This window comes from Schistocerca gregaria, chromosome 2 (assembly GCF_023897955.1).
Source record: "Schistocerca gregaria isolate iqSchGreg1 chromosome 2, iqSchGreg1.2, whole genome shotgun sequence".
Taxonomy (NCBI): domain Eukaryota; kingdom Metazoa; phylum Arthropoda; class Insecta; order Orthoptera; family Acrididae; genus Schistocerca; species Schistocerca gregaria.
The window spans coordinates 928,425,956-928,451,378 of record NC_064921.1 but is presented as its reverse complement, the minus strand read 5'-3'; the positions used below and the strand labels follow the sequence as shown (position 1 = coordinate 928,451,378).

At 40.5% G+C, this 25,423-nt stretch overlaps 1 protein-coding gene across 2 annotated transcripts in view; it reads right to left on the bottom strand.

The window, feature by feature from the left end:
• LOC126335357 (cilium assembly protein DZIP1-like) overlaps positions 1-25,423 on the bottom strand; it is a 249,019-nt gene that overhangs the window by 50,234 nt on the left and 173,362 nt on the right. For both annotated transcript variants that reach the window (XM_049998546.1, XM_049998547.1), the window contains one exon: positions 1,007-1,302. In XM_049998546.1, coding sequence (XP_049854503.1) covers positions 1,007-1,302 — 296 coding nt within the window. The remainder of the gene's footprint in view (positions 1-1,006; positions 1,303-25,423) is intronic.

The window sequence follows — 25,423 nt, the reverse complement described above, 5'->3', positions numbered from 1 at the left end:
AACTTACCAAACGAAAGAGTTGGTATGTTGATAGAGACAATAAACACACAAATTTCAAGCTTTCGCAACCCAAGGTTGCTTCATCAGGAAAGAGGGAAGGAGAGGGAAACACGAAAGGATGTGGGTTTTAAGGGAGGGGTAAGGAGTCATTCCAATCCCGGGGGCGGAAAGACTTACCTAAGAGGGAAAAAAAAGACAGGTATACACTGGCACACACATATCCATCCGCACATATACAGACACAGGCAGAGATCTGTAAATGCAAATAGGTTGGGCAGAGATGTCAATCGAGGCGGAAGTACAGAGGCAAAGATGTTGTTGAATGACAGGTGAGGTACAAGCGGCAGCAACTAGAAATTAGCGTAATGGGTTACCCACCAGGCCTCAACCTCCGCTAATTTCTAGTTGCCGCCGCTCGTACCTCACCTGTCATTCAACAACATCTTTGCCTCTGTACTTCCGCTTCGACTGACATCTCTGCCCAACCTCTTTGCATTTACAAATGTGTACCTGTGTCTGCAAATCTGTGTGTGTGTGTGTGTGTGTGTGTGTGTGTGTGTGTGTGTGTGTGTGTGTGTGTGTGTGTGTGTGTGTCCCTTTTTTCCCCCTAAGGTAAGTCTTTCTGCTCTCAGGATTGGAGTGACTCCTTAGGTAAATCTTTCCGCTCCCATGATTGGAATGACTCCTTACCCCTCCCTTAAAACCCACAGCCTTTCGTCTTTCCCTCTCCTTCCCTCTTGGGTTGCGAAAGCTTGAAATTTGTGTTTATTGGCAGCATCTTTGTTTTTAGATATATTTTTCCCACGTGGAATGTTTCCCTCTATTATATTCTTAACAACATTATTTGTGAGACTGGCACACTTTATACACAGGCGAACCCACTCTGGAGTTAATAAATGTGTTTTTAATTTGATATTTAACTAAACAAATTTGAAAGTATTGAATTTTTCACTATACAGTGTCATCAAAACAAATAAATTGTACAATACATATCGATTTGCATTACTTTTCTTTGGGTACTGTACTCTGGTTTCCAGAGCTTCTGCTGCTGAACACTGTTGAGTCTTGTAGCAGGATTCCATTCTGTGAAGCCTGTGACTTCTCCTCATCCCACATTGTAGTCAAACCAGTTGAAGGAAATGTCAAGCCAGATGAAGAATGCCTTTCCTTGGACCTCCTTGGGCTAACAACTGTTGTCACTGATGACTCAGTGCTAGAGTCATCACTCTCACCATTCATGGTAAGTTTTGGCTCTGTTTCTGGCTTTGTCAATTTAGCATTTCTTTCTTTGACACTGGAAGCCTATAAATTAAAAGAAACACAGATATGAATTTCAAATACACAGTAAAAATCAAGGTCCTTGCTATAAGTATGACAAAGAAAAATTTGTGATGAATATACACACTAGTATAAGAAAAAATAAGCAGTCATCTCAGGAAAGAAGTATAATACACTCATGTTTTTACAGAGCACTCTCCGGGGAATGACATATTTAGCAAGACAACATACAACTCTTCATTCCACAACTATAGCAATTTGAAAAACACTCAAAGGATGTGGGGACATTTAGGTCACTTGATCTCAGTTCTACTGAGCATGTCAAACACTATGTGAGAGATTGCAATGGCTCATGGGTGGCTCATGAAAAAAATATGTTAATGTCATTGGGCTGTTAATTACAATCCGTAGGCTCTTCTTGTCATTACTGGGGATGATAAATGAAGATCACTGCTAATTATTAAAGGAGAATAAACCACAGGCTAACTTGCACCTAATTACAGTCAAACTGCACATGACAGCAAATTCTAAGTGGTCATAGGTAAAACTGAGACAAAGTTCAAATTTAGTGTTCAGAAATAGTCTGAAACCCACTTAACATAAGAATCACAGTTCCAGACAGTCACCTGGCAGAAAATAATCAGACAGCTAACTAGATCCTGAGTTTTCTAAGTTCACCTACTAAACTAACTGTAAAAACTTTTCTCTCCCTAAAGCATATGCAGCAGGAATCACCTCTCAGCCTGACCAAGATCTTGCTTCAATGAGCTCACACAGAACACTCCCTGACCAGCATAGGTCCATCTCCAAACAGGTCATACAGAACTCTTCCCATGTCATGATGGCCGTCACTCTCACATAGCCTCAGTCTATGTGCCTCCACAAAATTCTCATTTATGTCACTTAACGAGGTTCACAGTTTTCACTAGCATCACTTACATCTTTTTATACAGGGTACTTATGAATGATTTGACTGCGCCATTAACTGTGCACTGAAATTCTAGTCTAAAATGATACACAAAGTTGTATGTGTAATAATTCACCCAATAATTAAAGATGAATAACTGCAAACTTTGTTGCAGTGCTCAAAAATGTTTCTTTCACCCTGTACCATTAATATTATTACAATTATTAATTTGGCAACAATTTCATAATGGATTTTTACAGCTCTTTTTGTTGTATTACTCAAAATATACATATCTTTAATAGCTCATTAGTTACTAATGAAAATACACAAAACAATTAACAAACAAACATACGATAACAATTATAAATCTTAAGAACTAATAATTGTACATTATGTTACAATCTCTGCCAATGTTAATTGCATTGCTGTATGTTAACATGTTTTGTAGTAATTTTTATATCCATTTTCAATTAACTCCAATTGAAATGTGCCTCACTCACTGCTGAATTAATTACACTACAAACCATGTTAATGTAATAGTTGAAGTGCCTCACTGAGAGCTACAAATTGATTGTCTGATCTTCATTGTACATTAATTGCTAAAGAAATTATTATACTTTTGCTGACCAGTAGTTACAGGAAAATGTCTCACTGCTGTATTGCTGTATCTTTTTATATACAATGATTACAGATAATATTTATTCACTGGCAGAATTTTAATGCTCCCCTCTTTCACGCGATTTATCATCCTTCATTGTATGACTAACCAATTGCTTTCTATGAGCACAAATGTGAATAATAGTCAGCCGCCATTGTGCAATCAATGACTGAGCTGATGCCATGTCCATAGTCTTTCAACCTGGACAGATAAGCATGGCGCAGCCATTGTACAGTGGGACCAACACAAGTTAGCGCATGGACCAAATACAGCACTGCATTTGACTACACATACAAGCCCAGCTGGCAACATGGCTGACCTGTAAGTCATGAAGCATGTGCCATTCAAATGCCACTCACAACCAAATGTCTCTTTCATACATAAACACAGAGTCATTTCACAAGATACATCATGACTATCCTCCAATCAGTATCAGAGAACTTGGGTAGTAGACAGCTAAGTGATCATACATCTGTACAGCTTCCTATTATTGTCATTGTTCTGTGATGATCTAATGAGATCAGAGTGAGTTGAAGTACCAACATGACTAGAGAGAGATCTCTAATTCAGTAGCTCACAGTGTACATAGAGGATGTGCAAAATAAAAATGGTCTGTAAAGTGTTTGTAAAGCTGATCTGGGACTGTCCCTTGTTAATGTACAGGTAAACTACCCATCAGAGAAAATGCTGGAAACCATGATAGCAATGCACCATTCAGTTGCTGCCACGTATCTGTGCATGTGCATTTCCTGCATGCCATGTCCAGAGTATTTCACTGTGTCATTATGTATGAATGAGTGAGAGGAGCAGATACGTTTAGTGACTTATTGAATTCAGCACAAAATGATGCTTACCATAACATAGCTTCCACATTTTTTTCTTCTCCCCAAAATTATTAGTTTTTTCCTTCAAATTTTATGATATATTCAATCTGTTGATTTTTGTGAAATGTGCACATTCCCTAAAAATTTCAAATATTGACCCAGGGCTTATTCAACTTAACTTGAATATCTATTACATGCCTTTGATTATTAGGAGTTAATGAGCTAACTAGTTTGCCCAAAAACTGTGCTAACTACATCAGTAATTGCAGATGTCATTATCATACATCATATGTAAACATACACTTGATTACTGACTTCCTGATAAAGCATATGGCAAAGATGTACAACTCAGTAAACCACCCACCCAATGATGAAAATATGTTAGCAATTCTTGGATTCACTTAATTTCAGAGTAATTAAAATTCTTAGTTAAATCATTGTTACTGAAATAGAATCCCATATTTAGACAAACAAGCCAGTATAATTCAATAGAAATTATTTATGTAAATTGTAATTTATGAAAATCCAGCAAACAACAACAGCTAAATTCAGTTCTAATTAATGTGAACTTATAATTGAGGCATATTGGAAGCGTTCTTAAGGCAGGCTGCAGTGAGTTTGAAAAGAGCAAGTACTATTTCCACCAATATGGGCAATGTACCACAGTCAATGTGGTATAAATTACAAGTTAGAAAATGTAGGATTTCTTGTCTGAGTGTATTCAATAATCCAGTGTCTGTTTTAAATGATTAATCTAGCTGTGAATGTGCTAACTAATATCATGGACTGTATCAAATTTCAATAATGGTCATCATCACTGTTACAATAAGGTCAGACTGTGAACGGCTTTGTTTCCAATTGTTATTTACGGTGCACATCGCTTTCCTTTCAAGAAAAATGACTTACGAACTTTAATCAATGATTGTGGTAATTATTTGTTTGCCATCTGTGTACTTTTGTGAATAATCACTTCAGTGTTGGGTTACTGCACTCAAACAATCACATCATGTGATATGAACCGAATGTAGTATATACCTATCTGTTTATCAGTGCATAAACTAAAAATTGATGATACACGAACTGGCCATAAACATTACTTCCTTCAACAATCAATGTGCAATTATGGTGTCTGAACTGTAATCTCAGTGTAGACTAGTTTATTGACAACAGCCTACCTTCAACACCAACTTTTCAGCCAGTTTCAATGGAGGCTAAGTTACCAAGGCCAAGTTTGTACAGGTAACAGAAAGGCTACAGGGTCAACCATAAATCATTCTTATTTTTCTGGGCCAGTTTTATTCTGCCCATCCCATACAAGCATAAACAGAAAGATTTGTATCACATTAATAGAAAAAGAAGGAAACATTGGCACAGATATTTACAGCAAAATTTTCTCTTTCTATCAAAATTTATGACCATGCCGCTCAAATTTTAAAGGGGAAGCTGAAGCCATCAGATTGTAACAAGTCAGCTAAACAACTTTTCACACACATTCAACAGAGTAGTAATATATTTGTATTACAGAGCAGCAGTATCCACAATTATCAATATACGAGATCAAAGAATAATTAAAACACTACACCAGAAGAACAAGATAACTGAAGTTCAGTGGATACCATCTCACTGTGGCTTAGATGGGAACAAAAAGCACATTTTCTAGCCAATAATAGAACAAAAATCAAACAGATTGAGATAAAACCACTATTAACAACATATTTCAAGAAGAATTAAAATGATCCAACTACATTTTATTTTAGGGAAAGATCTGGAAAAACCTCATGTATGACTTGTTAGTACCAGACCAAGAAGAGAAGCAGTAACCATCTTCCACTAGGCTACTGGACATGATTGTTTGCCCGCCCACCTGCTTAAGATGTACAGAATGTTTTCTATGCCACAAGATTGGTTCAATCACGAACAAACAACAACAACAACAACAACAACAACAACAATAATAATTATTATTATTATTTTATTATTGTTATTATTATTATTATTATTATTATTACAACAGCTGACAGGTAATATCACATCTAGAGAGATCCTTTTATAATGATTGTTGCTGAATTAGTGTCTCTTTATTCCGTATCTGCAAAAGTTCTCTTTCATACAACTGAAGTTAGTTGGTACGACAGGCTACTGAGGAACATGGTCTGCTTCCCAACTGCTGTTTATGATAATGTGCTTAAAATATTACTGAAAAATGATCAAGGAGTGTGATGGCGTTAGCATATCAATGTGCTATGTTGCCAATGCTGACTAACAATTGAGCAAGATAACTATGTACCCTTCAAATAGCTTCTAATATCTATGAGGCTCTCTGGGTCTTACTCCAGGGCTCCAAATAAGGTAAAATCAAAACACCAGTGTTCTAAGAGGTGAATGATGTGATGTGACGACTTCTTAGTCATGAACACAGGAGAATGGAGGTTTTTCTTGATACTGGGATTTAGAAAATACAATGAGATTGGGAAAAATCTGAATCCAAAGTATCACATGTCACAGTTAGTATGACTAAGAAAAAAATAAACAGAATCACAGGCGAAGAGAGAGAAGTGAAGAAGAAAGCAGGGATGAATAAATCTAAGAGGGATATAATATGAGGTTTTATTTTTTATTTTATTTCACATGTCTAGTTCCTTAGGACCAAATTGAGGAGCAAATCTCGAAGGTCATGGAATAGGTCAGTACATGAAATTACAACAAAAAAGTAATAACAGGTAAAATAAAATGTTTATGACTCCAAAAAAGATAAGCCATAAGTTTATGCAAATACAATCAAGAATACAACACAGGAATCATCTTAATTTTTCAAGGAACTCCTTGACAGAGTAGAAGGAAGGGACTCCTTGACAGAATAGAAGGAATGCATTCAACAGTGCAACACCATAATCATCTTAATTTTTCAAGGAACTCCTCGACAGAATAGAAGGAGTGTCCCATGAGGAATCATTTCTGCTTCAATTTGAAGCACATGGAATATTGCTAAGGTTTTTGAATTCTTGTGGTTGATTATTGAAAATGGGTGCAGCAGTATACTGCACACCTTTCTGCACGAGAGTCAAGGTAGTGCGATCCAAATGCAGACTGGATTTCTGTCTATTACGAACTGAGTGAAGGCTGCTAATTCTTGGGAATAAGTTGATATCGGTAACAAGAAAAAAACAGTAAAAAAAATACGTATTGAGAGGCCAATGTCTGAATAGCCACACTAGTGAAGAGGGGTTGACAAGAGGCTCGTGAGACTAAACAGCTTATTGCCCGAACTGCCCATTTCTGAGTCAAAAACATCCTTAGAGAATGGGAAGAGTTACATCAAAATATAATACCGTAAGTCAGAAGCAAATGAAAATAAGCAAAGTAGATTACATTTTGTGTCAAACTATCACATACTTCAGATACCATTCCGATAGCAAAAATGGCAGCGTTAAGCCTTTGAACAAGATCCTGAACGTGGGCTTTCCACGACAGTTTACGATCTATCTGAACACCAAGAAATTTGAACTGTTCAGTTTCACTAATCATATGCCCATCCTGTGATATTAAAATGTCAGTTTTGTTGAATTGTGTGTTTAAAAATGTAAATACTGAGTCTTACTGTGATTTATCATTAATTTATTTTCTACAAGCTGGAAGTTAAGTCATGAACTGCACTATTTGAAACAGTGCCAATGTTGCACACAACATCCTTTACTACCAAGCTAGTGTCATCAGTAAACATAAATATTTTAAACTCACCTATAATATTAGAGGACATATCATTTACATAAACAAGGAACACAAGAGGCCCCAGCACTGATCCCTGGGGCACATCCCCCCCCCCCCAAAATCTCTCTCTCTCTCTCTCTCTCTTCGCCCCCCCCGCCCTCCAACCCATGTGACTATGCCCCACTCAGAGCCCACATCCCACATCATAGTCATTCACAATACTGTGTAAATGACCTTTTATTGCTGCCTTGTAGCTACTCCCCTTATTCCATAATGGTCCAACTTCTGGATCAATATTTTGTGATCAACACAATCAAATGCCTTAGTTATATAAAAAATTTGCTTAGTGTTTGAAACCTTTTGTTTAATCCATCCACTACCTTACAGAGAAAAGAGAATATAGCATTTTCTGTTGTTAAACCACTTCAATAAACAAACTGTATATTTGATAGCCAATTATGTGAAATAAAATGATCAATTATTCTTATATACACAGCCTCTTCAATAATTTTAGCAAACACTGATGGCATAGAAATAGGTCAACAACTGTCTACATTATCTCTTTCTCCCTTTTTATAAAGTGGCTTTACTATGGAGTACTTTAATCGTTCAGGAAACTGACCATTCTTACAAATATGGCTAAGTAAAGGGCTAACATGTGCAGTGCAGTACTTTAATATTCTGTTAGGTACTCCATCATATCTATGAGAGTCATTAGTTTCCAGTGATTTAATTATTGATTCCATCTCCCCCTTGTCAGTATCACAGAGGAGTACATGGTGTATCAAAAAGAATCATCTCATTTGGCAGATCTATATTTCTGAAACTAATAAACATATCCAATGAATTTTGTTTTTTGATGAATGGGAAACTCAAGTAGTTTTTTTTTCATACCTTTTCATAGGTGTTCAATATGGCCCCCCTTGTGATGCACAGCACATATCAATGCAGTATTCAAATTGTTCAGTGAGCATGTCTTGAATTACAGCTTCCACAGCTGCTGTTATGCGATGTCTCAATTCATTCGCTGTTGTTGGTAACAGAGGCACACAAACAGTCTTTTATAAACCCCCACAAGAAATAATCACACACACTCAGGTCCGGTAACCTTGGAAGCCAGTAATGTAAGGTTGAATCATTTGGCCCAGTGCAAACGATCCATCGTTCAGTAACCCTGTGATTCATAAATTCCTGCACTTCCAAATGCCAGCAGGAACCATGTAAAACTCGAGAGTTTGTTCTTTTCAACAGTATGTTTTTCATGCACATATCTCAAATAACATAATAGTTATGATTTTTTTCAATCAGATGATTCTTTTTGATACAACCTGTAATACACTCTGTATTTCAGACATCAGTCTTGGTACAGCATTTTCCAAGAGAGTTATACAATTCCCTGTAGAAACTAAATTTTTATTTAATTCACCAACAATTCTCAGAAAGTGATTGTTAAATACTATAAATATATCTGACTTATGAGTAACAGAAATATTTTTACTACGAACTGACTTTATATTGTCAACTTTATGCTGCTGACAAACACTTCCTTCTATTCTATTCTATCGCTTGAGCCTTGTCCCGCAGTTACACAGGGTCAGCCATCGTTAATCGGATTTGGCATGTTAATGGTTAATGCTGCCACCCCGTACCCCGCAGGACAGAAGTAGTGTACCCCAACTGTCTGCGTCGAGTGTAATCCATGAAATAGTGCGAAAGTGTTCAGATGTCGTCAAGCCAAGTAACTGAGGCGGAACATGGGGACCAGTACTGACCTAGCAGGATGTGGAAATCTGCCTTAAAAACCACATCCAGGCTGGCCGGCACATCAGCCCTCATCATTAATCCGCCGGGCGGATTTGATCCAGGGCTGGCGCACCTATGCGAGTCCAGGAAGCAGTGCGTTAGCGCTCTCAGCTACCCTGCCGGGTGACCAGACACTTCCTTCGTGACTGATCATATGGTTTTAACTTTAATTGTGAATTAGCTAATCTATTTGTGTATCACATACTCTTTGCCTTCCTAATAATATTTTTAGTACCTTACAATACCGTTTGGAATGGGCTACTGTAGCTTGATTGTAACTACTTGGGACCGATGAACTCAGCAGTTTGGTCCATTAGAAATTCACACACACACACACACACACACACACACACACACACACACACACACACACACACACACACACACACATTTTTGTAACTAATTGTAAAATTTTGATATCATTCCCACTTCTTTCTACATGATATCCTTATCTGAATAGTCAACTAGCTAGGCTGCCTTTTATTGCTAGTACCCCGCTTAGAATGTTCTAATGGAAAGCAACTCTCAAAGAGCATGAGAATTGTGTTAAGGAAAGCATTATATCTGTCATCTATGTTACTGGCACTATAAACATCCTGCTACTCTTGTTCCTTAACGAGGTTTAAAAAAAAAACACTCTATTGCCATTGGATAAGCTTTCCTACATAGTTTGTAATTATATGTAACAGTTGTTTGAGTATAAAAGAAAGCATTCTGAAGCAGAGGTGGTCCTGATAGTTGTGTAAATCGACTTCCTCCCTCTTCCCATCCTTAACTGTACAGTGCACTAACTAGTTTTCATCCTTTAATGCAGAGTGTTAATTGTTTTCACATTAGTCACTATTTTCAGCCATGTTTCCTCACAATAAATATTCTCTGCTTCCTACTCTTCTGCACTCAACACACTTTCCTCAACTTCTTCACTTTTGTGTTAGGCACACATACCCAAGCTTGAACCTCTCTGCTTTCTCCAGTCTCCGATCTGTTTGTTTCACTCTGTGGGCCCCTTCGCCCCATGGGCCCCTCCCTCCCACCCCCTTCACATCCCATTCCCGTTACAGATGTGGTTGAAGCTATCTCTTCCAGCTCTGTAAATCTTGGTGGTTATGTTTTTCTGAGACATGACAGATATAACAGATTAGACAGTCGTGTAGCTGTGTGTGTGTGTTTTCACTGAAAGTAAGGCTCTCTACAAAAATTTTCTTATCTGTGTAATATACAATTAACCCAAAGTTGGACTGATCTCCAACTTTGAAACCACACTCTCAGTTGTTTAATCTTTGTATGAGCACACAATTGTACCCAGAGATATAAACACAATTTTTCTAAATAACAGTCCTTCCACATCAAAATTTACTTGTACCCTTTCCTGCACAAACCTTACATTGCTTCCAATTGAGCCAACTTGTCATACAACACTTATACCTCTATCAATACAGTTGCATCCAAGTCTCTAAATAGAATAATTTGCACTGATCAGATCTCTCCACCTGGCTTGTCTGCTTATGATGTAATATTCATGACTTACTCATTGTGATGTTCAAAGAACAAATCACAAGTGGTGACTTTTAAAGATTTTAATCACTTGAATATGTCTGAACATTTCTCGGCAGACAATAACTTTGACATAAATTATGGAGTACCTTATTTCACTGAAAGACTCAATAATTTACATGATAAACATGCTCCTAAAAAAGCTGTAAGAGATAGAACCTGCAGCATGGCTTACCAATCAACTTATGAGTATCAGAGAAACAGCACACACTAAATATAAATGACACCCCATCTCTGAGAATCACCTTGCTTACAAGCAACTACATTATTCAGTTTGTGAGAAATGCAAAACTCAGGTTCACCTGCTCGTTAACTGAGGACTTTCATAGGCTCTCCATCTTGTGAAAAAATCTAACGAGGTCTTGGGATCACCAAACCAAAATCCACAGCTGCACCTCTATTTCTTATTCAGGATCTAAATGAATATTTCACCAAGCCCACACCTTTACTTGAGCAAGATAAAAAGAGTGAAAACCATCAATTCCCTTTAAGAATCGGGGGTTGGTAGAAATGAAAAATTTATTCTGCGTCTGGTAAGCTTTAATATGCCACGAAGTCAATTGCACAAATTCATTTGGCAGTGGCAGGACACAACAATACTACAGTGGAAATGACCAGTTTCCTCACTGATCCACTTCTGCCCAAGATAACAGACTTTTCAACAATTCTCAGACCTCCACCATCTTCCCATCAGCTTGGTAGCAGGGGCTCATAAAACCATTACCCAAAAAAGAATCTGCCAAAGAACCCTCTGATTACATGTTCATTTGCATTCTGCCAGCATTATCTAAGGCTTTAGAATACACAGCTCACAATCGGCTTACAAATTGCTTAACATCAAGTAACCTTCTAGATGAACACCAGACTGGTTTCTGGAAAGAAATGCCGCTTGATCACTGCTCTTATAAAAGCCACTGTTGAACTGAAGCTCGCTATGGACAAACAAGAGGCAACTGTTATGTACTTTTCGGATTTCAATGAATCTTTCAACCCTCTCGACTTTGATATTCTACTTGCTAAACTCAAAATTTTCCTTCAAATTCTACCAATGATTTCACTAATACCTTACACATGAAAAACAGTGTGTAATGATTGGAACAAAGAGGTCACAATGGAGGGATGTAATTTCAAGGGCCTCACAAGACCAGTATTGGATCTACAACTTTTCTGATCATATTTGTCATATTATCTCCCACTGAAAATATTATACATACACTGATGACCTTCAGTTATACCTAAGAGCTAGTCCCACAAACCTGTGCACAACCATCCAGCATGAAAATGTTGACTTACTCACTTTAAACCCGTCTAAAATGCAAGAAATCTTCGTCACTTACGAAAGACATTACCTGTCAGTGCAGAGAGTCTCTTCCACCTTTAGTTCCAAACAGCACAGAAACAACTTTTTCTTCTTCTGTAAAAAATTGGGGTAATTTTAGACCATCATTTGGGTTCGACTCAACACAACCCACAGACTGAACTATGTCAGCGTCACTTCATTCATTACAGAAATATAAAAAAAGTATATCCTCTCAAGCTTAAAAAGAAATTTGTACAGTCACTAATACACTCCATTCTTGATTATGATGATCCTATTCTCCAAGTGCCCCCCCCCCCCCCCCCCCAAATCGATACAGATAGCCACATTGTAGGTACAACCACAACGAAGGGGTATCTGTTGAGAGGCCAGACAAACTTGTGCTTCCTGAAGAGTGGCAGTAGACTTTTCAGTAGTTGCAGGAGCAACAGTCTGGATGATTGACTGATCTGGCTTTGTAACATTAACCAAAACGGCCTTGCTGTGCTGGTACTGCGAGCGGCTGAAAGCAAGGGGAAATGACAGCCATAATTTTTCCCGAGGACATGCAGCTTTACTGTATAGTTAAATGATGATAGGGTCCTCTTGGGTAAAATATTCAAGAGGTAAAATAGTCATCATTTGGATCACTGGGTGGGGACTACTCAAGAGGATGTCGTTATCAGGAGAAAGAAAACTGGTATTCTACAGATCAGAGTGTGGAATGTGAGATTCCTTAATTGGTTAGGTAATTTAAAAAACTTAAAAAGGTAAGTAGATGGGTTAAAGTTAGATATAGCGGGAATTGGTGAAGTTCAGTGGCAGGAGGAAGACTTCTGGTCAGGGGAATATAGGGTTATAAATAGATAAAACAAATAGGGGTAGTGCAGGGAGAAGGTTTAGTAATGAATAAAATATAGGAGTGTGGTAAGCTACGACAAACAGCTAGTGAACGCATTATTGTAGCCAAGTAAGACACAAAGCCTTCCTCTGACCGTAATGGAGATGAATGATGATGATGGAGACAACACAACAACACCCAGTCATCTCGAGGCAGGAAAAACCCCTGACCCACCAGGAATCGAATCCGGGACCGCATGCGCAGGAAGCGAGAACACTATCACAAGACCACAAGCTGCAGACAGGAAGACAAAAATTTAATAGCCATGGGGGGACTGGAATTCGATAATAGCAAAAAGGAAGAGAAGGAAAAGTCATAGGTGAATATGGAACGGGGATAAGGAATGAAAGAGGAAGTCACCTGGTAGAATTTTGCACAGAGCATAACTTAATCATAGCTGATACTTGGTTTAAAAGTCATGAGAGAGGTTGTATACATGGAAGAGGCCTGGAAACACTGGAAAGTTTCAGACAGATTATGTAATGGTAAGATAGAGATTTAGGAACCAGGCTTTAAATTCCAGGGGCAGATGTGGACTCTGACCACAATCTATTCGTTATGAATTATAGATTGAAACTGAAGAAACTGCTAAAAGGTGGGAATTTAAGGAAATGGGACCTGGGTAAACTGAAAGAACCAGAGGTTGTAGAGAATTTAAGAGAGAGCATTAAGGAACAATTGACAAGAACGGGGGAAAGAAATACAGTAGAAGAATAATGGGTAGCTTTGAGAGATCAAATAGTAAAGGCAGCAGAGAATCAAGGAGGTAAAAAGAATTAGGCCAGTAGAAACCCTCGGGTAACAGAAGAAATATTGAATTTAATTGATGAAAGGAGAAAACATAAAAATGCAGCAAATGAAGCAGGCAAAAAGGAATACAATTTCTCAAAAATGAGATCAACAAGAAGTGTAAGATGGCTAAACAGGGAAGGCTAGAGGATAAATGTTAGGATGTAGAGACATCTATCACTAGGGGTAAGATAGATACTGCCTATAGGAAAATTAAAGAGACCTTTGGTGAAACGAGAACCTCGTGTATGAATATCAAGAGATCAGGCAGAGATACAATTCCAAGCAAAGAAGGGAAAGCAGAAAGGTGGAAGGAGTACATAGAGAGTCTATACATGGGCAATGTACTTGAGGGCAATGTTGTGGAAATGGAAGAGGATGTAGATGAAGATGAAATGGGGACAAAACAAGGCCCCAGGAGTAGACAACATTCCATTAGAGATACTGAGATCCTTGGGAGAGCCAGCCCTGACAAAACTCTACCATCTGGTGAGCAATATGTTTGAGACATGCAAAATACTATCACACTTAAACAAGAATATAATAATTCCAATCCCAAAGAAAGCAGATGTTGACAGGTGTGAAAATTATCGAAGTAATGGTTTAATAAGTCATGGCTGCAAAATACTAACACGAATTCTTTACACATGAATGGAAAAACTAGTAGAAGCTGACCTCGGGGAAGATCAGTTTGGATTCTGTAGAAATGTTGGAACGCATGAGCCAATATTAACCCTATGACTTATCTTATAAGATAGATTAAGGAAAGGTAAACCTAAATTTCTAGCATTTGTGGACTTTGAGAAAGTTTTTGATGATGTTGACTGGAATACTCTCTTTCAAATTCTGAAGATGGCAGGAGTCAAAACAGGGAGCTAAAAGCTATTTACAATTTCTACATGAACCAGATGGCAGTTATAAGAGTCGAGAGGAATGAAAGGGAAGCAGTGGTCGGGAAGGAAGTGAGACAGGGTTGTAGCCTATCCCCAATGTTATTCAATTTGTATATTGAGCAAGCAGTAAAGGAAACAAAAGAAAATTCGGAGTAGGAATTAAAATCCATGGAGAAGAAATAAAAACTTTGAGGTTCACCAATGACATTGTAATTCTGTCAGAGACAGCAAAGGACTTGGAAGAGCAGTTGAATGGAATGGACAGTGTCTTAAAAGGAGGATATAAGATGAACATCAACAAAAGCAAAACAAGGATAATGGAATGTAATTGAATTACATCGGGTGATGCTGAGTGTATTAGATTAGGAAATAAGACGCTTAACGTAGTAAATGAGTTTTGCTATTTGGGGAGCAAAATAACAGATGATGATGGTCGAAGTAGAGAGGATATAAAGTGTAGACTGGCAATGGCAAGGAGAGTGTTTCTGAAGAAGAAAAATTTGTTAACATCGAGTATAGATTCAAGTGTCAGGAAGTCTTTTCTGAAAGCATTTTTATGGAGTGTAGCCGTGTATGGATGTGAAACATGGACAATTAATAGTTTGGGCAAGACGAGAATAGAAGCTTTCAAAATGTGGTGTTACAGAAGAATGCTGAAGATTAGATGGGTAGATCATGTAACCAATGAGGAGGTCGGGAATGGAAGTGGGGAGAAGAGAAATTTGTGGCACAACTTGATTAGAGGAACAGATCGGTTGGTAGGACATGTTCTGAGGCATCGAGGGAATACCAATTTAGTATAGGAGGATAGGGTGGAGGGTAAAAATCATAGAGGGAGAGCAAAAGATGAATACACTAAGCAGATTCAGAAGGCTGTAGGTTGCAGTAGGTAGTTGGTGGTGAAGAAGCTTGCACAGGATAGAGTAGCATGGAGAGCTGCATCAAACCAGACTCTGGACTGAAGACCACAACAACAACAAAAACAAACAACAACAATTCTCCATGAATGCTTGTGAGATACATTTGGAAGAACAGTGTTGATAAGTGAACAAATTGTCTTACCTTGTGACAGCTATAATGTCTTTTCAATCATTGTACTCTCTCTTATTTATCTTGAACCTTTACATTACTATCTGAACAGCATACAAGAAATACGCCTTCACAACAAAGTAAAATCCCCTCTGTGCCTCTACACAGCACTGCTATGTCCTCTAAATCATTTTCTTTATCAGGAACTCAACCTTGGAACAATTTTTTTCAAGGTATTAGAGAAAGTAAAATCCTTTCAAACTTCAAAAGACAGCTAATGGTCAACCTTCTATCACAATGCTGTCTCTTTCGTAAACTTGTCTGCAGCTCACTCTCATCAACCATCCCTCCCTCACCATTTTTCCCTCCCCCTTATCTACAGAATCCTCTATTGAAATTATGTTTTTTCGTAACAGCTGTTGTCAGTTTCACTGCAATCTTCTTCTCTTTCATTATCCCTTCCACTTCTTATAATACTGAAAATGATTTCACAAGTGCTAAACTAATAAATATCATTCTTAATGCCTTTATTTTATTTTTATTATTATTATAAATGAAAACAGTCTGCATTAGCTTTTAACTGCTTGCAGTTATGTATTTTTGTGCACCATGCACCAACCCTCTGTAGGTAAATGGTGCCCTCCTTTTATTTTATGTATTTTTCCATTCAGGAATTTCCATTATTATTATTATTATTATTATTATTATTATTATTATTATTATATTTCCAATGATTATTTTTATCAATAAGGCAAATTATCATTACTATGATTGTGACATAATACTGTTTTGATATGTATTGTTCCTGGTCAGAGAGGCTCTTAAAGCTCTAGCTGGTCTTGGTAAATAACCAATAAATAAATAAAATAATGTGTTCATCAGTATATTTATACAAGACTTTGTTAAAATAAATCTTGACTAGTGTCACTGAAATATAACATTCATATTTCATCAAAATAAATTGAGATTATAATTAGAGGGGAAAAGGTTTTTAAATATGATTGTTGACAACTTCACAAATAAAATGAAAGGGTCAGCCACTCTGAAATGTTAGTAAAACCTTATCCCTAGCAACTTAGTAAAGAAAGTGCTCATTGACTGCAACCAGGCAACTTGAGCTGTTTTACAGTGACAATGATCAGGCATATAATTATAAAAGTTGCACCACATTAACCATCATCTAAATCAGAAGACAATACAACATTATGCCTGCCATGTGTCCTCCCAGTCAGCCATAATTCAACAAAAAAAGAATTGAGACTGACATTCCAATGAGTGGAATGGTGGTGCCAAGCCACCAGTCAGTGTGTTGAGTGTGCTGCATGTTTTGTAAGCACATGTAGAATCTTGTGAAGTGTGTCTGGCTGCAGATTGGCAACACCACAGCCCTCCCCTCTCTCCTACTTTGGTCACTACAATCTGTCACTCATTAAATTATTTTATTCGAGCTATATACTATTAGCATATTACTTGATACATGCAATACATGAATATGTTACAAAGTCAATAATCTGAGATATCCTTGAGGTACATCTACAAGTATATTCAGAAATTTTTGTACTCCAGCTTAATAAATGCACTGAAGGTAAAACAAGTGGACCAGAAAGACAGATTAAACTCACTATACCTGAAGCAATAGGTTTCATTCAGACTTAAATGTGAGGATATCAATGGGATAGAATCAGACAACATGTTAGAGAAGATTGTTGTCCACTGGCTTACACATATTTTCAGAAGATATGATGAAACATTGTTTACTGGTGTAACAAGTGGTGGGCAAAGAATATGGTGTTTGAGATTAACAGAAAAACTGGAAAATTTCATGGAATGAAAATAAACATAAATAAAATGAACATAATAAAAGCAAGAGGAGGTGAAAGGTATACATTCATGCTGGATGAAGAGAAACTGAAAACTGTGCAAGATTTCACACACCTGGGAAACAGAATATAAAGCAACTGGAGGTGCATCTCAGACATTAAATCAAGAAAAACAATTCAAAAAATGCCCTTCTATAATAGAATGGGGATTTGCTGCAAGAAATGGATTAAGGTAAAGAATGATAAAACACAGGAAGCAGTAGGAGGCTTCTGAAATATGGTTACTGAGGAGAATAGAAAAAATAAAATGGGTAGAGAGAGTGACAAAGAAAGAAGTTCCAGGAAGAACAGGAGAAGAAAGGCATTACTACATTAAATGTAGAAAAAAGTTGTACAGTACATGTACTGAATAAAAAGGAAGGGATTTAAAAAAAAAGATGTTTTGAAAACTTATGTGGCAGAGAGACAAGTGAAAGGCAGAAGACATCTCAGATCCTGGGCGACCTACTAAACAGATATCAACAAAAGAACTGAAGAACAAAGTGATCGATTGTGAATAATCAAAGCAACAACAACTTTCTCAATGACCAGAATGCTGCTGCTGCTGCTGATGATGATGATGATGACATGATGTGATATCACAGGTATAGCCTTTTTGTCTTATGATTATGATAAACTGAAGAAAAGAGGTAAATACGAAATTTGGGAAACAGTCTGAAAGATGAAATATGAGGTCTGTTCAAAAATTGTGGAACTCTGTCTACAAAACATTTCCTTGCAATCCAAAAGACATTTTCTCTTCCAGAAGCAGTCTTGGTACACTTCTTGGTGGATTGTGTGAAGTACCATCTGCGAATTTTCTTTTATCTCATCTACTGTTGCAAATCTTCATCATTTTGATGGTAATTTCAACTTTGGAAATTTAAAAAAAAAAAAGAAAAGTCCGCAGGGCCAAGGTCTGGGGAGTATGGAGGCTGAGGCTGAGTCACATTCATCAATGTGCAGGTGCATTATCACAATGCAAAAGCCACAAATTGTCTCACCACGTTTCAGGCCGTTTCCTTCTAACATTTTCTTGATGGTGTCACATGTCCCGATAGTACTATCAATTAACAGTTTGTTTCTGTCACACGAATTCGTGATGAACCAATCCTTCAAAGTCAAAGAAAACTATCATCATGACTCTGAGATTTGACCTGACCTGATGAACCTTTTTTGGTACCGGAGAACCTTTCCCAACCCATTGTGAACACTGAACCTTTATCTCAACATCCTAAACGTAGACCTACGTCTCATCACCAGTTATGATTCTCTTAAGGAACATCTTGCTCTATTTTGGTTGGTTTGTGGGATTAAAGGGACCAGACTGCTACGGTCATTGTTCCCTTTTTCCAAAACTTCAAACACCCACACAGAAAAAAACGAACAATGGACATGACAACAGACGACATAGGACAAGAAAGACGCAGACTGAGACCAGACAAAAGGAATTAAAATCACACAGAGTGTGACAGTCAAATATCGTAGGCCAAAGGCCAGACTCATAACAAAAAAATGAAAAACAGATTAAGTGATAAAAACCCCCTGCCCGAATAAAACGTAAAACTAAGCCTGCCACGGTAGTGTTATCTGTTAAAAGGGTAGGGAGCATATCAGGCAGCGCAAAGGTCTGCCTGAGCACAGTTAAAAGCGGACAGGCCAACAAAATGTGGACTACCGTCAAAGCCGCCCCGCAGCGACAGATAGGCGGGTCCTGGTGGTACAGTAAATATCTGTGCGTCAGCCGGGTGTGGCCAATGCAGAGCCAACAAAGGACAACTGAGTCCCTATGAATCGCTCACATGGATGACCGCCACACCGACGTAGTCTCCTTGACAGCACGGAGTTTATTGGGTGAGGTCAGATGGCGCCATTCAGTGTCCCAAGGCGCCAAAACTTTGCGGCGTAAGACTGCTCGCAAATCAGTCTCCGGGAGGCCAATGTCCAGAGTTGGTTCACTGGTGGCCTGTTTGGCCAGGCGGTCAACATGTTCATTGCCCGGGATGCCGACATGACCAGGGGTCCACACAAAGACCACAGAGCAGCCGCAATGGGCAAGAGTATGGAGGGACTCCTGGACAGCCCTCACCAGACGAGAGCGAGGGAAACACTGGTCGATAGCTCGTAAACCACTTAGGGAGTCACTACAGATAACGAAGGACTCACCTGAGCAGGAGTGGATATAATCTAGGGCACGAAAGATGGCGACCAGCTCAGCAGTGAAAGTGCTGCAGAAACCCAGCAATGAGCTGTGTTCGTAATGGTCCCCTAGAGTGAGCGCATAACCGACATGACCAGCAACCATCAAACTGTCAGTGTAAACAATGCCAGAGCCCTGATACATGGCAAGGATGGAAAGAAAGCGGCACCAGAAGGCCTCTGGAGGGACTGAGTCCATCAGGCTCTGTGCCAATTTGAGCCAAAGGCAAGGGCGGGGCACACACCACGGGGGTCTATGCAGGGGGGGGGGGGGGGGGGTGGAAAGGAGGTGGAAGAGGGAAAACCCCAAGCCTGGAGAGAAGCTCTCTGATGCTGACCGCAATCGTAGAACCCGACCGGAGCCAACGTTCTGGGTAATGGATGACCAACTGAGGGAATAGGAGACGTTAATTAGGACGCCCGAGCAAGCTGCAAACATGTGTAGCATAAGTGGCCAGTAAACATTGGCACCGTAACTGCAGTGGTGGGAGACCTGCCTCCACAAGTATGCTGTTCACAGGGCTGGTCCGGAAAGCTCCAGTGGCAAGTTGGATCCCGCTGTGAAGGCTTGGGTCCAGCACCCACAATGCAGAAGGGGATGCTGAACCATAAGCCAGACTCCCATAATCCACACGTGACTGGATTAACGCCTGGCAGAGCCGTAAGAGGGTAGATAGGTCGGTGCCCCAGCTGGTGAGGCTCAAGCATCGCGGAGCATTAAGATGCCGCCAACACATCTGTTTAAGCTGCAGAATATGTGGGAGCCAAGTCAACCGGGCATCAAAAACCACACCCAAAACCCGATGTGTCTCCACCACAGCAAGAAGTTCGCCAGCAAGATAAAGCCATGGCTCAGGGTGAACTGTGCGTCGCCAGCAGAAATGCATAACGCAGGTTTTGGCAGCTGAAAACTGGAAGCCAAAGTGCTACAGCTCAAGACTGTGACTTGCGGATAGCGCCCTGCAGCTGACATTCAGCAGCTGCACTGCCAATGGAGCTATAGTAGAGGCAGAAGTCGTCAGCATACAAGGAAGCTGAGACAGACGTTCCCACCACCGCAGCGAGCCCATTAATTGCAATTAAAAACAGGCAGACACTTAGGACAGATCCCTGTGGAATCCCATTCTCCTAAACTCAGGGGGAACTATGGGAGGCTGCAACTTGCACACGGAAGATACGATGTGACAGAAAATTTCATATGAAAATTGGCAGCAGACCCCGAAGACCCCAACCATGAAGCGTAGAGAGGATGTGATGGCGCCATGTCATATCGTACGCCTTCTGCATGTCAAAAAAGACAGCAACGAGGTGCTGACGGTGGGAAAAGGCCGTACGGATGGCTGACTCCAGACTCACCAGATCGTCGGCGGCAGAGCGGCCTTTACAGAACTCACCCTGAGACAGAGCCAGAAGGCCCCGAGACTCAATACCCAACTCAACCACCGGCTCACCAAGCATTCGAGCAACTTGCAAAGAACATTCGTGAGGCTAATGGGGCAGTAGCTGTCCACCTCCAATGGGTTCTTGCCAGGTTTCAAAACGGGGATAACAATGCTTTCCCACCTTTGCGAAGGAAACTCACCCTTGACCCATATACGGTTGTAAAGGTCGAGGAGGTGTCGCTGGCAGACCATTGAGAGGTGTTTCAGCATCTGACAGTGGATACAATTTGGCCTGGGAACTGTATCAGGGCAAGTGGCTAGGGCACTGCGGAATTCCCACTCACTGAATGGAACATTGTAGGATTCAGGATGGCGGGTGTGAAATGAAAGGCTCCAACATTCCTACCGCTCTTTAATGGAGCCGAAGGCCAGTGGTAATTCACAGAAGTGGAACTGACCCACCCCACAGAGGGTTATGGACATTGAAGTCACCCAGTAACAGAAAAGGTGGCTATCAGCGCAGCCAGGACATGCTGTGGGGTATCACCATCTGGTAGAAGATACAAACTGCAGACAGCCTGTGGCGTCCACACCCGAACAGCGACAGTCTGTAAAGATGTTTGGAGAGGGACAGACTCGCTATGAAGAGAGTGAAGGACATAGATGCAGACGCCACCAGATACCCTTTCATAAGCTGCCCAGTTCTTATAGTAAGCCCAATAGCCACGGAGGGTGGGGGGTTCGCATCACTGGAAACAAAGTCTCTTGAAGAGCAATGCAGACGAAAGGATGAAGGCTGAGAAGTTGTCGGAGCTCAGCAAGATGGTGGAAGAAACCGCCGCAGTTCCACTGGAGGATGACATTGTCCATGGCTGAGAAAGGCGTGAAGGGACTGGGGAGGCAGATTACGCTGCTGGGTCACTTGCTGCTACCGATTCAGTACCCGCGCAAGTGATATCCATTGCATCCGAGGGTCTGGCGAGATCCAGGTCTTCAGCAGACGCCAGAATCTCGACCTCATCCTCAGATGCTGAGCTTGTAGGAAGCGTGGGACGGGTGCCACTGATATGGCTGGATTCTTGGGGGCCTTTTCCTTTTTCAGCTTTTCGCGCTGCACCTTCTGTGGTTCTGGCTGGGAGGGCTTCACCGGGTTAGTCTCAGGGACACACGAGGACAGTGAAGCCCTACAACCAGCAAACTGTGGTTGCTTCAGCCACTGGCGGGTGTCTGCTTTTCCACTGGTCTGAACTTGCGAAGGGAGGTGCCCAAGGGAGCCCTTCCTGGCAAGAGGAGCCGAAGAAGTCTTACGCTTCTCTGGCTGAGAAGTGGGAACTGATGTCCCCAATGGTTGGGGGGGGGGGGGGGGGGGGGGGGGGAGTGTTGCTCCTGAAGTAGATGGAGCAGGAACAACAGGGAATGAAGTGCCCCCCACAATCAAGTGGGCAGGTGGATTCTGTCAGATCATAGAGCCAACCGTACATGACGACACGGGAGATGGGAGACCCGTTGTTGCAGCAGCGGCGTAGGTTGACGTCATTGGCACAGGATGCAGCCTCTCATCTTTCCGCTTAGCCTCAGTGTAGGTCAGGTGGTCCAGGGTCTTATATTACACGATCTTCCATTCTTTCTGGAATACCCTACAGTCCGGTGAGCTGGGAGAATGGTGTTCTCTGCAGTTAACACAGATGGGAGGCGGGGCACATGGAGTATTGGGATGCAAAGGATGTCCACAATCTTGACACGTGATGCCAGAAGTTCATCGGGATGACATACTCAAACTTCCAGCATTTAAAACACCGCATCGGAGGAAGAATATATGGCTTCACATCACAGCGGTAAACCATCACCTTGACCTTTTCGGGTAAGACATCACCCTCGAAGGCCAAGATGAAGGCACCGGTGGCTACCCAATTATCCCGTGGACCCCGATGGACGCGCCGGACGATGTGAACCCCTCGTCGTTCTAGGTTGGCACGTAGTTCATCATCTGATTGCAGAAGAAGATCCCTGTGAAATATAATACCCTGGACCTTGTTTAAACTCCACCTCCCCGAACTTGTCCTCTAAATGCTCCACAAAAAACTGAGGCTTCGTCGACATAAACGATTCACCATCAACTTGCATACAGACGAGGTACCGGAGTGAATAATCTGCACTGCCGTCTTGAGCCATATGTTCCTCCCATGGAGTGGCCAGGGAGAGAAATGATCTCGGATCATATTTCTTACCACTGAGGTTAGACCTCGATTGCTTAGAGATTGCTGGTGGACGCCCACCAGCGAGAGATGATGCACCATTCTTCACTGCAGGTAATCCGCCCTGATGCCACCCACTCCGACCAGGGGCTCTCCCCACAGGCGCCACCCAGCCACAGCAAAGACCACCTGGCAGGATGGGCTTGTTCGTTTTTATTCTGTGTGCGTGTTTGAAGTTTTGGAAAAAGGGACCAATGACCGTAGCAGTTTGGTCCCTTTAATCCCACAAACCAACCAAAATAGAACAAGATGTTCCTTAAGAGAATCATAACTGGTGATGCCCCATTGACTCCTCAGCATACATGGAGAGGTAGCAGCTCAGGCATCAGCAGTGCGATCCCTATTTAGTCAGAGGGCTACCACCAAGAAGGTACATGATGACCCAAGCAACATGGACTGGTTACCGTGCTGGATGTCGGGTGTCGAATATCCATGTATATCACGAGGGCAAAGATGGAAGTGCACAATGGAGGGCATGTATGCTACCTGGAACACATTGCAGCTGATGTGGCCGGTAGCTCGGTGTAAGTCCAACTCCAAGACAATATCAGGTGTGCCAGATCTTAGGGCTAGATGGATTTAACATGCACCACGTAAGGAGTCCTTCCCCAAATGGTATGCACTAACGGAAAATTTAGAAATGTAGTGGTCAGACCCCTTAGAGGACCATCACATTAATGGCCGAAACAGTTGAGACTCCTTTTAGTCGCATTTTATGACAGGCAGGAATACCGCGGGCCTATTCTTACCCCCTAACCTGCACGGGGGTGTTCTAATTTGCGTGATACAAAAGCTCTTCACAGATTGTGAGGTGAAGGTCTTTCTGGTCTTGAATCATGAGCGATGGAACAAACTTGGTGGCAATATGATGCATTCCAAGATGCTATGTCAAGATTTAGTGACATCATCCAACTGAAATGTTACATTCTTCTGCAACCTCACGGACAGTCAATTTTTGATTGGCATGCACAGTTTCATTAATGTTCCTGACATGAACATCGGCAGTTGATGTTGAATGGCATCCTCAACAAGGACCATCTTTAACTTCCATCTGGCCAGTCTTAAACCATATGAACCATTCGTAACACCGAGTATGGCTTAAGTACTCATCACTATAGGCTTCCTCCATCATTTGGTGTGTCTCTGTAAGAGTTTTCTTGAGTTTCAAGCAAAATTTAATGGTCAGTTGGTTGGTTGATTGATTGATTCAGGGGAAGGTACGAAACAGCAGGGTCATCAGTCACATCAGATTGGGGAAGGAAGTCAGGCGTGGGCTTTCAAATGAACTACCCTGGCATTTGTGGTAGCATATGCATGTATGCTTGGATCCGTTCATTAAAAGTGTTATAAAAAGTTATTGCAAAAGCAAAATTTATTCAGATGGTTAAGAGATCAACTCATATCTGTTCATCATTACACTCGCAGCCGAGATCCTACATCAAGAGGTTCAGTGCACAGAAGAAGAATTCACACGGTATCCACAGGAGTATTCCTGCATCGACATTGTCACAATCAATAATAAGCACAATGGAATTAACGTGAAGCAGTACATAATGCAAATTATGTTTACTGACCTTTAATGTATTGATATTAAAGGTCTGTTGATACTTGTATCAGTTGAACTTCACTCAGGTTCATAAATTACCTTCAAATTTCTTTCAACTATTCTGTTGAATCAATTTTTCCATATTATTCAAGCAATTATAAATCAATTTCCATTCCCACATCCCTATTCAATGTCGACAGTTTAAAGAACTGCGCAGAGTGAAATATGAACAGACCGTTCAATTGTTGAGATAAAAATTTTCAAGATAAATGACTCATACTATTATTACAGAAACTAATGAAACTTTCATCGTATTTATTATATGTCCACAGAATTGGAAATGTTAAAAACATTGAAGGAGCAAATTAAAATTAAATTCTGCCTAAAAATGAGATGAGCTGGGAATGCTGATTTCAATGGTAAAGGTAGGTAGCTACTACGCTGTATGCTTATATGGCTGCACTTGGCACTGTCTGTCTGGCAGTAGATAATCTCTTTTCCTTCCAAATAATATCCTTTACAGAAAGTACATTTCTACAGA